Source organism: Cardiocondyla obscurior, linkage group LG16, assembly GCF_019399895.1.
Source record: "Cardiocondyla obscurior isolate alpha-2009 linkage group LG16, Cobs3.1, whole genome shotgun sequence".
NCBI lineage: Eukaryota > Metazoa > Arthropoda > Insecta > Hymenoptera > Formicidae > Cardiocondyla > Cardiocondyla obscurior.
Genome location: NC_091879.1, coordinates 4,057,212 through 4,068,355, shown reverse-complemented (window position 1 = coordinate 4,068,355; position 11,144 = coordinate 4,057,212). Strand labels below are relative to the sequence as shown.

At 39.8% G+C, this 11,144-nt stretch overlaps 1 protein-coding gene and 1 long non-coding RNA gene across 5 annotated transcripts; one reads left to right on the top strand and one right to left on the bottom strand.

The window, feature by feature from the left end:
- Positions 1 to 2,664: 2,664 nt before the first annotated feature.
- Positions 2,665 to 8,571, top strand: LOC139108821 (uncharacterized). Of its 3 annotated transcripts, none has more exons than XR_011546730.1 (5): positions 2,665 to 3,019; positions 3,264 to 5,142; positions 5,272 to 5,485; positions 5,993 to 7,396; positions 7,528 to 8,571. It is a non-coding gene; the product is annotated as an uncharacterized lncRNA (long non-coding RNA). The 3 variants fall into 3 exon arrangements; XR_011546731.1 differs by having other exon boundaries at positions 2,665 to 3,409; positions 3,615 to 5,142; XR_011546729.1 differs by having other exon boundaries at positions 2,668 to 5,142.
- A 45-nt stretch (positions 8,572 to 8,616) lies between these two features.
- LOC139108810 (ribosome biogenesis regulatory protein homolog) lies at positions 8,617 to 11,140 on the bottom strand. 2 transcript variants are annotated; one of them, XM_070667408.1, is made up of 6 exons: positions 10,872 to 11,140; positions 10,525 to 10,783; positions 9,998 to 10,299; positions 9,738 to 9,917; positions 9,498 to 9,657; positions 8,617 to 8,991 (listed from the first exon to the last, which is right to left on the bottom strand). In XM_070667408.1, exons 1-5 carry the CDS (start codon positions 11,018 to 11,020, stop codon positions 9,516 to 9,518), a joined length of 1,032 nt encoding a protein of 343 aa, XP_070523509.1. In that variant the 5' UTR covers positions 11,021 to 11,140; the 3' UTR covers positions 8,617 to 8,991; positions 9,498 to 9,515. The 2 variants fall into 2 exon arrangements, with proteins under 2 accessions (XP_070523509.1, XP_070523508.1); XM_070667407.1 differs by having other exon boundaries at positions 8,617 to 9,657.
- Between the last annotated feature and the right edge of the window lie 4 nt (positions 11,141 to 11,144).

Below are 11,144 nucleotides of genomic sequence, written 5' to 3'. Positions count from 1 at the left end.
CAGACATCCATTAACGTAACCGGTACTAATAGTGCTAGCACCTCGTGGTTTTCTGTGCGAGTTTTCGGCAGCATCTACGGGCGCATCCTACAGGTGCCCAAAGGTATTTTGTTCGCCCACTAGTGCGATTCGCGTATTTTTGACGCTCTTGGAGCTCATCCAGATGCGGAGGAGGAGGAAATACACGACGTCGTCGAGAGCGATAGCGAGGAAAGAGATCTTGACGGATAAATCGCACGGGGTCACGTGCGGTTCTATTGAAAAAATATTTGACAATGTTCGAAGAAAGCTCGAGCTGCTCGAGATTCGATTAAAAGGTAAAATGAGATTTGAATATTATTAATCTTAATGACAGAGTGATAATAGAAAAGGTAATAAATTAATTAACGCCAAATGATTTATACAAGTTTAACAAGTTGAGACATGTTTGTACGAGGGGAGTTTCCAATTTTAGGTAATTTCTCGCCTGAGAAAGATGGATAAGTACGAGGGCGGATACAGTTTTTGCGTCGACGGTGAGGATACCAAGTCATTAGGAGTGATTCTACGGGGGCGGCAAAATCGTTTAAGACAAGAAAGCGTGACTGTATCGTGTGTCGTCTTGTAAAGTATCCGGATGCGCACGGTTCCTCCTATAAATCAGTAGCCTTCCACGCGCTACCCTCTTTTTCTCGAGCGCTCGTGCCGGCGGCGGCAAGTACTTTCCGGAAAAAAGAGAACAGCACGCGATCGCTTAGAAGGATCGTAAATCGGCGACTTTCCCCGTGGAGTACGTACATACATACATGTATAAAAGCGGCGAATGGAGATGGAGAAAGAAAAGAGGGAGAGAGAGGACTTGGACTTGGCCGCTCCTCCGGCGGCCTCGGCATGGGGTTGTCGTGCTATTTTCGGGCCCCGCTGGCTCGATGCAGCTGTCGTGGTCTTCGGGTAAACCACCTCTCTTCTATTCCACGGCCATCTTCGAGGCGCGACAAGGTAAGCCGAGATTGGAATCTAGAATCTCGCCACGACATTTGTTCGTTGGCGAATTTTTTTCTCGAACACTTGTTTGTTTTACAAAAACGTTGAGAAGTCTTATTTCGTTTTTAATTAAGTTAACACTTGTTAAAATTAAAGTAAGCATTTTGACAGAACTTCTCATTACATTTTCATATAAATTGAAATGGTATTTTTGCTAACGTTATAAATATATTTGTCTCAATTTTATTTGTAATTTTATCTTAATAAATTTAAATCAACTATAGAATCGCAATAAGATTATTAAAAATTTAATATCGGCAGCAGATGGCTGCTGAAAAATTTGTATACGATCACAAACATTTACGATTTTACAGTAACACCGTGCACAAACATCGCGAAATAATAATCAATCCTTCTCAACAGAATTTTTGAAGCTAAACACTCACGTGCGCCTAGGATTCGTGATCGGACGAAGAATCTATTAAAATTAAACTACGGATTCCGAGAATAGCAATAGGATGATGAGAAAGCGCTTCCGCGAAACGTCGGAGAGGAAAGCGGAATAAAAGTCCATAGGCTGTCTTCTACGGAGGAGCGCCTACTGGAGGATGAGGGATGAAGACGAGGCCGAAGATCTGGCTGGTCGCCAACACGTCAGATTTTCAGCCGTTTACGTGTACTTCCAACTTTTCCGTCTGCGCTTTCCTTCAGCTCCCCTATCTTCGGCATCCTCTAGGATCTAGGGTGCAATGACACCGACGATCTGGCCGGGAGCAGCTTAATGACTATTCTCTATTCATGGTACGTGAATCATTATGCGGGCATAGGCGTTTACACGCGCCTCGATTATTTCGCCGCATTGTTGCTGCTTTTAGGCACGTGAGCGAAAGGCTAAAACAATGCGTCGTGGTAATCAGGCAGATAGACCCGATTTTGCCTTTGATCAAATTTTACATTGTTAACAAACAGTAGAAATGCATGTTTAATTTTTTAAAAGAAGAATAATAATTAAATATATGTACGTCGATTAGCGAAAGTTGTATAACAGACATTTTAGAGGTACAGGTTTGAGATATTTTGACGTGACGAAAAAATGTAATGAATTGATACTTTCGATGGATCGAGCAAGGTTTAGGGAGGAAAAAAAAAGGTTTAAAAAGTGCCGGTAACAAAAAAAACTTCGACCAGAACGACTCTTAATTTAGTTCTGGGTGCAAAAGGTTAACGCTGGGTGGAAACGTTTGTACATAAGAAGCGCCTCCCCTAAGCCCTTGGGGGAGAGCACCGTAAGACACGTTGGCTCGTGTTCGGAGGAATGTCCTCGAGGATAAAGGGAGACAGTTCCTTCCGGAGACAGCCGCGATCAGCCGCCTGTTTCATCCCTTTTCTTCCCTTTCTCTCTTTCTTCAATCGTGTGGCTATTCTTACACCACCATCGGTACGAATTCAGCTACTTGCCCTTCGCCTCGGCATTACTGGTGAGCTCCCCTTCGAAGGGAAGTCGCTTAAACAGACATTTGATATTATTCAATAAAATTCTACGTTCTAGTTTTCACGTAATTAGACTTTCACATTTGTAAACGATAATCCATTGCCTTATTTTACGTGCATCTCAAAGATAGATTACGAAACTTTGACATAATCCAGAGGCAAGATCTCTTTTCCATTTTTTTACTTACATCTATCTTTTCATTTCTAGGTTCGGTTCCTAACGCTCCGATCGAAATCGCAGACGCCTCGTTCTCCAGCCAGTGTAGGATTTCGTTGTGATGTTCGTAAATGAGCCCTCGTGACTCGCGCTTTTGAATGGAAACCGACGGGGCCGACGGTTTTTACCGAAAGCTGCCACAGGATGCGGGTGCGCGCAACGAAGAAGGGGTGGCAGCGCTCATTTTCGTTCCTTTTGGCGTTTCTTTTTTTTTCTGACTCGCCTCTCCCTTGGTCTCGCGAAGATCGAAGAGGAAAGAGAGAAATACCGCCAGCTGATCGCCGCCAACGACGCCGCCGCTTCTGAAAAGAGGGCCTCTCGCAAAATGCGAGAGCACGTGCTCGTCATGTATGTGTGCACCCTTCGTTTTTGGCTTTGCATGTCTGCTTGCCACCTGCGAAGACGAGTTCGTCTTCGTGATGCATACCGCAGTCTAATTTTGGTCGCAATTAATTAAAGGCTACTCCACTTTTTATAAAATATCGAAATTAAAAGAACAAGATAAATTTTAAGCCATATCTCTATGCTTAGTTAAGATTGTGTATTCACATACCGGTGTCTCTATTCTCTTTCTTTCATTATTTTTGTTCAGGCAGTCTTTATCGAGCGTAGTGACAGGAAAAGGAAGTGAACTAGACGGTGAACAGCTAAGGTCATGGTCTCGAACGGAACAAGTGATAAATTTGAACATGCGTATTATCAGCTAGATGCGTTTCATCATCGCATTTGTATATCCCAGTAAGTTCAAACTAGAAAAATTTATGGAGATCATATTCCAATTGAAAAGTTTGTTAGTCAATCGCTCTTCTTTGTAACTTAAATTCAATTTCTCTTTTATCTTACATCGAACATCTCCGTCATTCGTTTATTGTGATGACGAAGAAAACTTTTTCATCATTTTATTAAAACTCCTTGTAATTTTATTTGATACATGTGTCGACAGTTGATCTTCATCACGGCGGAAATGCTATTGTCTGACAACGTCGTCCTGTCAGACCGTTGGAAAAACGGCGAGGATGGGTGGTTAAAGGGATCTGGAGAGGGTCGCAGATATACATACAACCAAGTCACCGGTGGCAATAGGCAGGCACGCGACCGACACGCGCCTACTCACTCCACCTCTCTCTGTCGCGTCGTCTCTCATCCCTGGGCTCGAATTCCCTTTTTCACCGCCTTCCCTTTAACATCTACAAGACGCATGCGACCCACGCGATCATCTCGACGTTACGCCCATATGGGATCTCAAAACGTCGCGTCGATGGTAGCATCGGATAGTAGCATAACCGAGGAGACTGTTTCGCCAGAACGATTTAATCCATTTTTTTTTTTTTTTATAAACTAAAACATAAAAGAATTTCTTAGATGTGCTCTTGCGACGTTGTAGAAATTGAAAATGCATTTCGTATTTTCTAATTACCTCGTTTAAAACATAATTATTTTGAGAGATACGTTTTGACGTAAAGAAGTTCGAAATAAATATTGTACAAACATCGCGTGCGTCACATCGTGCCTTGTGTAGTGGTATAATATTAGACGACTTGCGGGCGCTCATCTCGTTCGTTGATATCTCGCTTCTATAAGATCCACGGAAACATCGCGTGTATGCGTGTGCGTGCCCATTCAGAAACTCTTCTTTCTAGTGACCCATTGAAGAATCCAGCTGCGAGTCGGTGCATTTGTTTAGCCGTCCCCTTGTAACTTGTCATTGCCTCGATTAAGAAACAATACTTAGAAATTAATTAATGAGGTAAGTAATTCGAAATTTTATTCGCACAATTCATATTGAACTCGCGCGCATTTAGAGTATGGGTTTCTTTTTATACATCGAGCAATTGTAGAGCATTACGTAGGACACACTTAGTGATTGAAGCTAGAAAAAGAACGATTAAGGTCGATGAAAACAAAAATGCGATCTGTCGTAACGAGGGAAATTGGACATCTCTAAGTTTAGCTGCTATTTGTATGCAGATCAGGGACGCGGATTCGAGTTGCCAAGGCACCATATAAGAATCAAGTTTTTTTTTTATTTTTTGATTCTTTTTATGGAGAGATTTGGAAAGAATATACGTATAAAATATTTATAAGCGGTGCATTTTTTACATTCTGTTTCAATTCGAAATATTACGCGAGATTTTCAAAGTTCTTTATTGAGTTTTTTAAATGTTAAAATTTTAAATCGTTAATTAAACACAGTGCAGTTAATTATATAAAACTTTTGATGTAATTTAATGTGCTACTTCAATTAATCGAGTGTAATTTTTATCATTCGACCTGATGTCGTTTGGCAGATCTCCCTAGAAAAACGCCACCGATGTTGCACAAGAATATTTCTTTACTGCAGTCTAGAAATACTAATTTCGAAGTCGCATCCCACCGATTTATCTTTCACCTATTGACGAAAGCACAGCGTGACAGGAAGCACGGCTCTCGTGACGATTGTTGGTTTCCGGACAATTGCGCTTATTTCTTTGGTATTTATTCTGGAAACTTATCTGAATTTTCATTAGCTTACTAGATAAAAAAAGTAGTTACGTATGCGTATATAATTAGTTATGTAAATTTATATAAGTTATTTATGCAACTCTTATGTAAAATTTCAGGCAATCGGCATTCGCCTAATTTTGTGCTTCTGACATCGTAATTGAAGACATCTCGCACAGGTGTGGCTAGCCCTTAATAGAAGCAGCAAATAGAACGACCACACACATCATGGAGTGTTATTAAAAAAATTTAATTGACTTAAGGATATGCCAACAGACTGGTACTTTAATCACGAGTCAAGATATCGCAATTTTGTTGCAACGGAATTACGAGGTGAGTTTTGGCTGATTACCAACGATTAAACGGTATCTATAGACAATGACGATGATAGCAAGCGCTTGGCATGGCGCGACATCACGCTTGTGTATCGCAACTCGTTTTAACTATCGCCGTTTATATTATGTCCGTGTCTACCTGTCGTCGGCAGCACAAGAATCCGTGGATTCGGCTGATGCCAATGATCGAAAAATAGATACGAGCACAACCTGTTCGAAATAGCTGAAGAAACCTATAACGCACGCGACTTTCTCAAGCTCTCTCAAGCCGTAACATTGCATCTAAACATGTAGATTGCCACTTACTCCGTGAGATATCGGTATAAAATCAGTATAAAATAATACGTAATATATTAACGAAATGATGAATTTTTTTCACACCGACATTTAGAATACCGACATACCAGAAATAATAATGTTGCTCAATAAATTGTGTACGTTGAATATTTCAATGCTGAAATATTCCAAGAAGTTCTAGTTTTCTATTTAATTTTCTTTTTCGCAGGTCAAGAGATCACTCGCGGCCGACAAGGTGTCTAAGACCAAAAGGAGGAAGGAAATCTAATTATAGAAGTCGTTGTACCGCGTGCTTGGCGGAGAACCGTGGAGGGTATGAGTGCGGGTGCACGAATAAGAATCGGTTGTGCATTGGGCGGCCATAAAATGCAGTCTGCATCCGCTCGACGCAGATGTACTCGTGTACTGCGGAACGGGGTTCGTGCCTCCTACGAGAAAGTTCACCGCGCAAAGGATCTCTCATTTTGGTACTAGGCGAGCGACCGAGATGTATCCGGTGCAATGAACTGGACTAGAATTAAGATCCACGAAACGCCACGTCTTGATTAATCAGACCGCGCAAATCGCACCAACACCCTTGTGTCTCATTGTTCTCTCTGAAAAATAATTTATTTAATGCTCGACAATAATCGATATCTCATTGAGAACTTTTCTAAAATATTAGTACGCTAACTCGGATACTGCGTGACTTTGTTCATTACGCCACTCACTAATTCGGGTGCCATATGGCTCATTTACTAACCCGTCCGACACTTCCTGTCTTGTGCGACGATAAAAAAAAAAAGATTTTAATATTGCATGTTGAGTTTTACATTTCAAAAATCACTAGAACACTTTTAAATTATACAAGTGCAAGTGCATACTTCATAATAAGTTACAAAAAAAAAAAAAAAAAGTTATTTTGCACGACTTAATTGAATTTGTACGAAAATTTATATTTATTGCTTTTTTTATGTATTCAATTAATTAAGATTAAAATCAAACAGTTTTAACGCACTTTTTTAATGCGACGGGTATTAAATGGCAGCGTTAATTTTTAATGTCGCTTACATGTAATGTAAGTTCTCGCATATCCGATTAAAATTTCTGGAACAAAGTCCGATCGTGCGTTGTACGTCGACGAGTCCCCAGCCTCCCAGGCTTCCAGCTGCTAGTAGATCTCGCGCGTGATCAGCTCGTACGGGCCGTACCGGGTAGGCTGCGATTATTATTGTTTCCCTTTTTCTCTGCTCCTTTTCTCGACGACTTCCTATCTCTCTCGCTTTCGGAGTAGCACCCGAGTGTATGCCCGTGACGTGGCCATGTAAGGGCTAGGCGGGGGTGCCGTGCTGGGGCCGCTAATTTTAGATCGACTCCCGTTCTTCCAGGAGTCGACTCGGCGAATCGGCAGCTGGTGATTCGATGAGGCTGCTGCCTCGCGCGTGCATGACTGCACGACGCACGTGGGTCCGGTTATACAATGCGTGTCGCGCAGCGTCCACCGGTCATCCCCCTTCTCACGTCGTGAGGACGGCCGAACGTGCGCCCGTCGTCCGATCGTCCTGGTCCAGATGTACCTCGCGATCTCTCTTCTTCTGAAACACGCAGTCACGATCGATCAAGAAAGACCACTGTAAATCAATGTTCTAATATTACTCTTACAAATTAAAATATATAAGTATATGCCATGTACCTAAATTATTGTTAGTTTTAAAACTTTTTATTTGACTGCATTAGTGTATATTAATAAAGTTCTCGTTTTAGGCCCACGGAATAGAACATGACGTTAGCGAGAAGAAACCGGAAACGAAGGAAGCGGAGACTTTGAAAGGCGTCAAAGAAAGAAAAAGAAAGCCGCGGATAGAAAGGCACCCGAGACGCATCCTTTCGCTTCCGATATAAAAAGGGGAAATGAGCGTATGTATGAGCGTTTCTTTGAGCGCGAACTCAGGCGACAGGGGGTAAACGAGAGATCTGGTGGCGGCTGGTGCAGCGGATGTTTGAAGTTGAAGAAAACGAGGCGGTGGTTCCTGTCGTGGTTGCATCCCGCGCTCTCCCGCGCGATCCTCCTTTTCTCTCGGTCAGCGTAGGAGGCACACATTTCAGCGGATGTGATGTTTAGGACAGGAACCACCCCGCGACGGCCGCGACTGACAAAAAGCCCGGCGCCGTATAAATAGGCGGTGGTTGTTGCCACCGCGGTTGGCGTTGGCGCTCGTAAGCTGATATCACGCGCTTTTGACCTACATAACTCGGTTTGATTATTTGTGAAACAACGTGTGATCGGTCTTTTACCCCTTTTTTCCTTGGTCTCTCTTTTTTCGAGAGTTGATACCAAAAAAAAATCGTGTCAATCGTTTTAGCTTGCGTCAAGATTAAGCTCAATTAAATTAAACATTTATGGCGCGATCTTTCACTACACACGTGTTAAATAAAAGTTTTTAAAGTCACGCAAATACATAAAAAGTTAGAATTTTTTAATTTCTTTGAACACGAAGATAAATATTAAATTGTAATTATTGAAAATACTACTGTATGTACGAGTTTTGATATACTCGGACACGGCATGTGGCCTGCTGTCTCTTCTGGCTCCTGCTGAGATATCGAAAAACCTCCTGGCGTCGTTCGGCATGCATATGCTCAAGCACGGGCTCTTTCTGGTTTTCGAATTGTTTCATCCGGTCTTATTATCCAAAGAGAACGAAAGGTCGGGATCAGGCTTGGGGACCAACGCAAGGTTCACACCTCCTCAGTGCGTTCTGTAGGATTGTAAATAGATTCTTTTTGTGATTGGTTACGTTCATCAACTTCGTGGGAGAGGATCAATGGAACGAAACCACTTATTCTATTAAATTCTTCTGCAAAGCAATTAAATATCGATAGTGATTCAATAAATTGTTAATTTTACATTTTTTACAGCTATAAGTAAGGAAATACTGTCAATGCTATAACTAGTGGTATTAATAATTCAATATATAGACCATAAATGCACGATTGAGAATGAGAGCGCGTGGTACGTATGTACATACATACTCTCTTACGGAACGAAGTATCACCTGCTCGTATTGTTTAACCGAGTGAAATGAAACGACGTCCGGTGCTGGACCAAATTGCGGCCGGCGCGTGCCCGATTCGCGGAAATCCGACACTCTTACTTTAACGACATTCTGCACGGTGCAGGCGTTTAAAAATCTACTCTGAAAAGCTGCAGCCGTTCCATAATACGATCTGAAAGAATCATACTTACGTTTTAATGTATTTTTTTATTCGCCATTATTTGAAACGTTACATTTTTATTACCACACATATAAATCTTTATTATTAATCACAAATAAAAAAATTGTTTTGCAACTCTATATCTTTAAGAGAAAATATTAAAAAATTTTTATTTGATATTAAATTGTATTTTACAGCAATATATGCTGCAATGCATAATGATGTATTCTAATTTTTATCAAGAATTAAAATATCATCAATGTGCACACATAGAAATAAACCACTTGCCTTTCTAGAGAAGATGACGATATTAAAAATAGTCCGAACTGCCGCGCGCATAAATATTCGACACGTGAATTGGGTAAAGAAATGGATTTAATATTATTTTAGTAGATATATATAAAAAAAAAGCTTATTTTTAAATAAAATAAAAATAAGCTTTTTTTATTTTATTAAAATTCTTTTCATCTAGAAAATTTAACGAAAGCAAAGTTTAAACATAGAATTCAATTCATTACCATAAATAGTGTTCAATTTTATCGTCGCTTTCTACCGCCAACTTTTTTATGCAAATCCCGTTTGCCCTTTCCCGCTTTTGGCTTTTTAGCGGTTTTATTCTTCTTGTTTTTCAGTGCTCCTTTCCTCTTTTTACTACCATTTGTTGCAGACTGCTTTATTCTGCAACATAGAAAAATATCACGTTATTATCACGTTCTGCGTTACGCATATAAATTAAATCTCCATATGTAAAAATTTACTCTGCAACTCCCGTCGAGTAATCATCGCGCAAAATCTTTGTATTGCTCCTCAAAACGTTGTCCACTAGATTTTTATTTTGACGTTTCTCTTCAATAACGTTTAACGGAGGTGCTTTCCTCTTTCTTTTCATTCCTGGCATTTCTTTAGCAATTCCTTTCGCATCTTTCTCTTTAGGTAACCTACACAAATATTACATTGTATCATTCTGTTTAAAATAAAAATTGTTTAGCAAATAAGCTGTAATATTCTAAGAGCTTACTTAGATTGAAACTTTCCAACAGATGCTGTCGACATACGCGCTACAGTTAAAGCTTCGGAAAGCTGTCGAGAATTCGAGAAATGTTCTTTAGTAGGCAGACCAACCCTTGGTAATTTAATGCTTTTTGATTTGGCTATATTACGAAGTCTTTGCAATTCATTTTTAGATTGTCTTTCCTGTTTAGCTTCCTTAGCTTTGGAAAATGGATTTTCGGTCGGGTCAGCATTGTTTTTGGCTTCTACCACCCATTCCTTTTGTTCTTCAGCCTTTGCTCGTTTATAGCCATATGTTGGAATCCATTTCTAAGCAAAAAATATTTTAAAAATTAATTAAATTAAAGGTTAATTATGAGTTTTTTTTTTTTAATGATTAACTTATTATTAATTTATTTATTATATATATAATATAATTATTATATATATATTATATATAAAATAATTATTATATATATAATATATATAATATAATTAAATTATTATTAATATAATTTTATTAAATAGCAAAACAGTTTGAAAAATAAATCTTACCTTTAACTCATTGTCCCACTTCAGCTTAGATCTGCCTTTCTTCTTAGTTTGTATTCCCTTTTCTTTAGCAAATTGCTGCCACTTTGTCAAAGGTTTGGGTTTCGGAATTGCGCGTGAACGCGGTAATATGTATTCAGGCTTAGGCAATATAGCCACAACAGCTTCATCCACTCTTTCCACTGGCAGTTCCCAGATTTTATTAATCAGCAATTGCACATTGTCTCTTGTTAAATTTTTTAGATATAAATTAGTCTTCGATCTGCAAATACAACAAGTATTAAAATAATTTTTCAGACAGTAAATTTTTTTTATAAGACTATTAAACATGTGTGCAACGTGGAGGTTACTTGAGAGCTTTTGTGTCCAAAGGATTGTAATCGGATGCGAGTAGAGTTCCCAGATCGATCTCGAGCTCTACATCTTTGTGCACCTTCGTCGATTTACTTAAATCTGTATTTTCTTGATTGTCTTCTAAAATTGATTTCACTACGTCCATCGTGAAAGCCACGTGAGTTTAACGTACGCGAGATATTTTTGTGTTACGCGCAGAGCGGTCAGATCGCAGAACGTTTTACAATGCGTTTCGGAGCACACGTGAATGCGAGTTGTGCGAATGAACT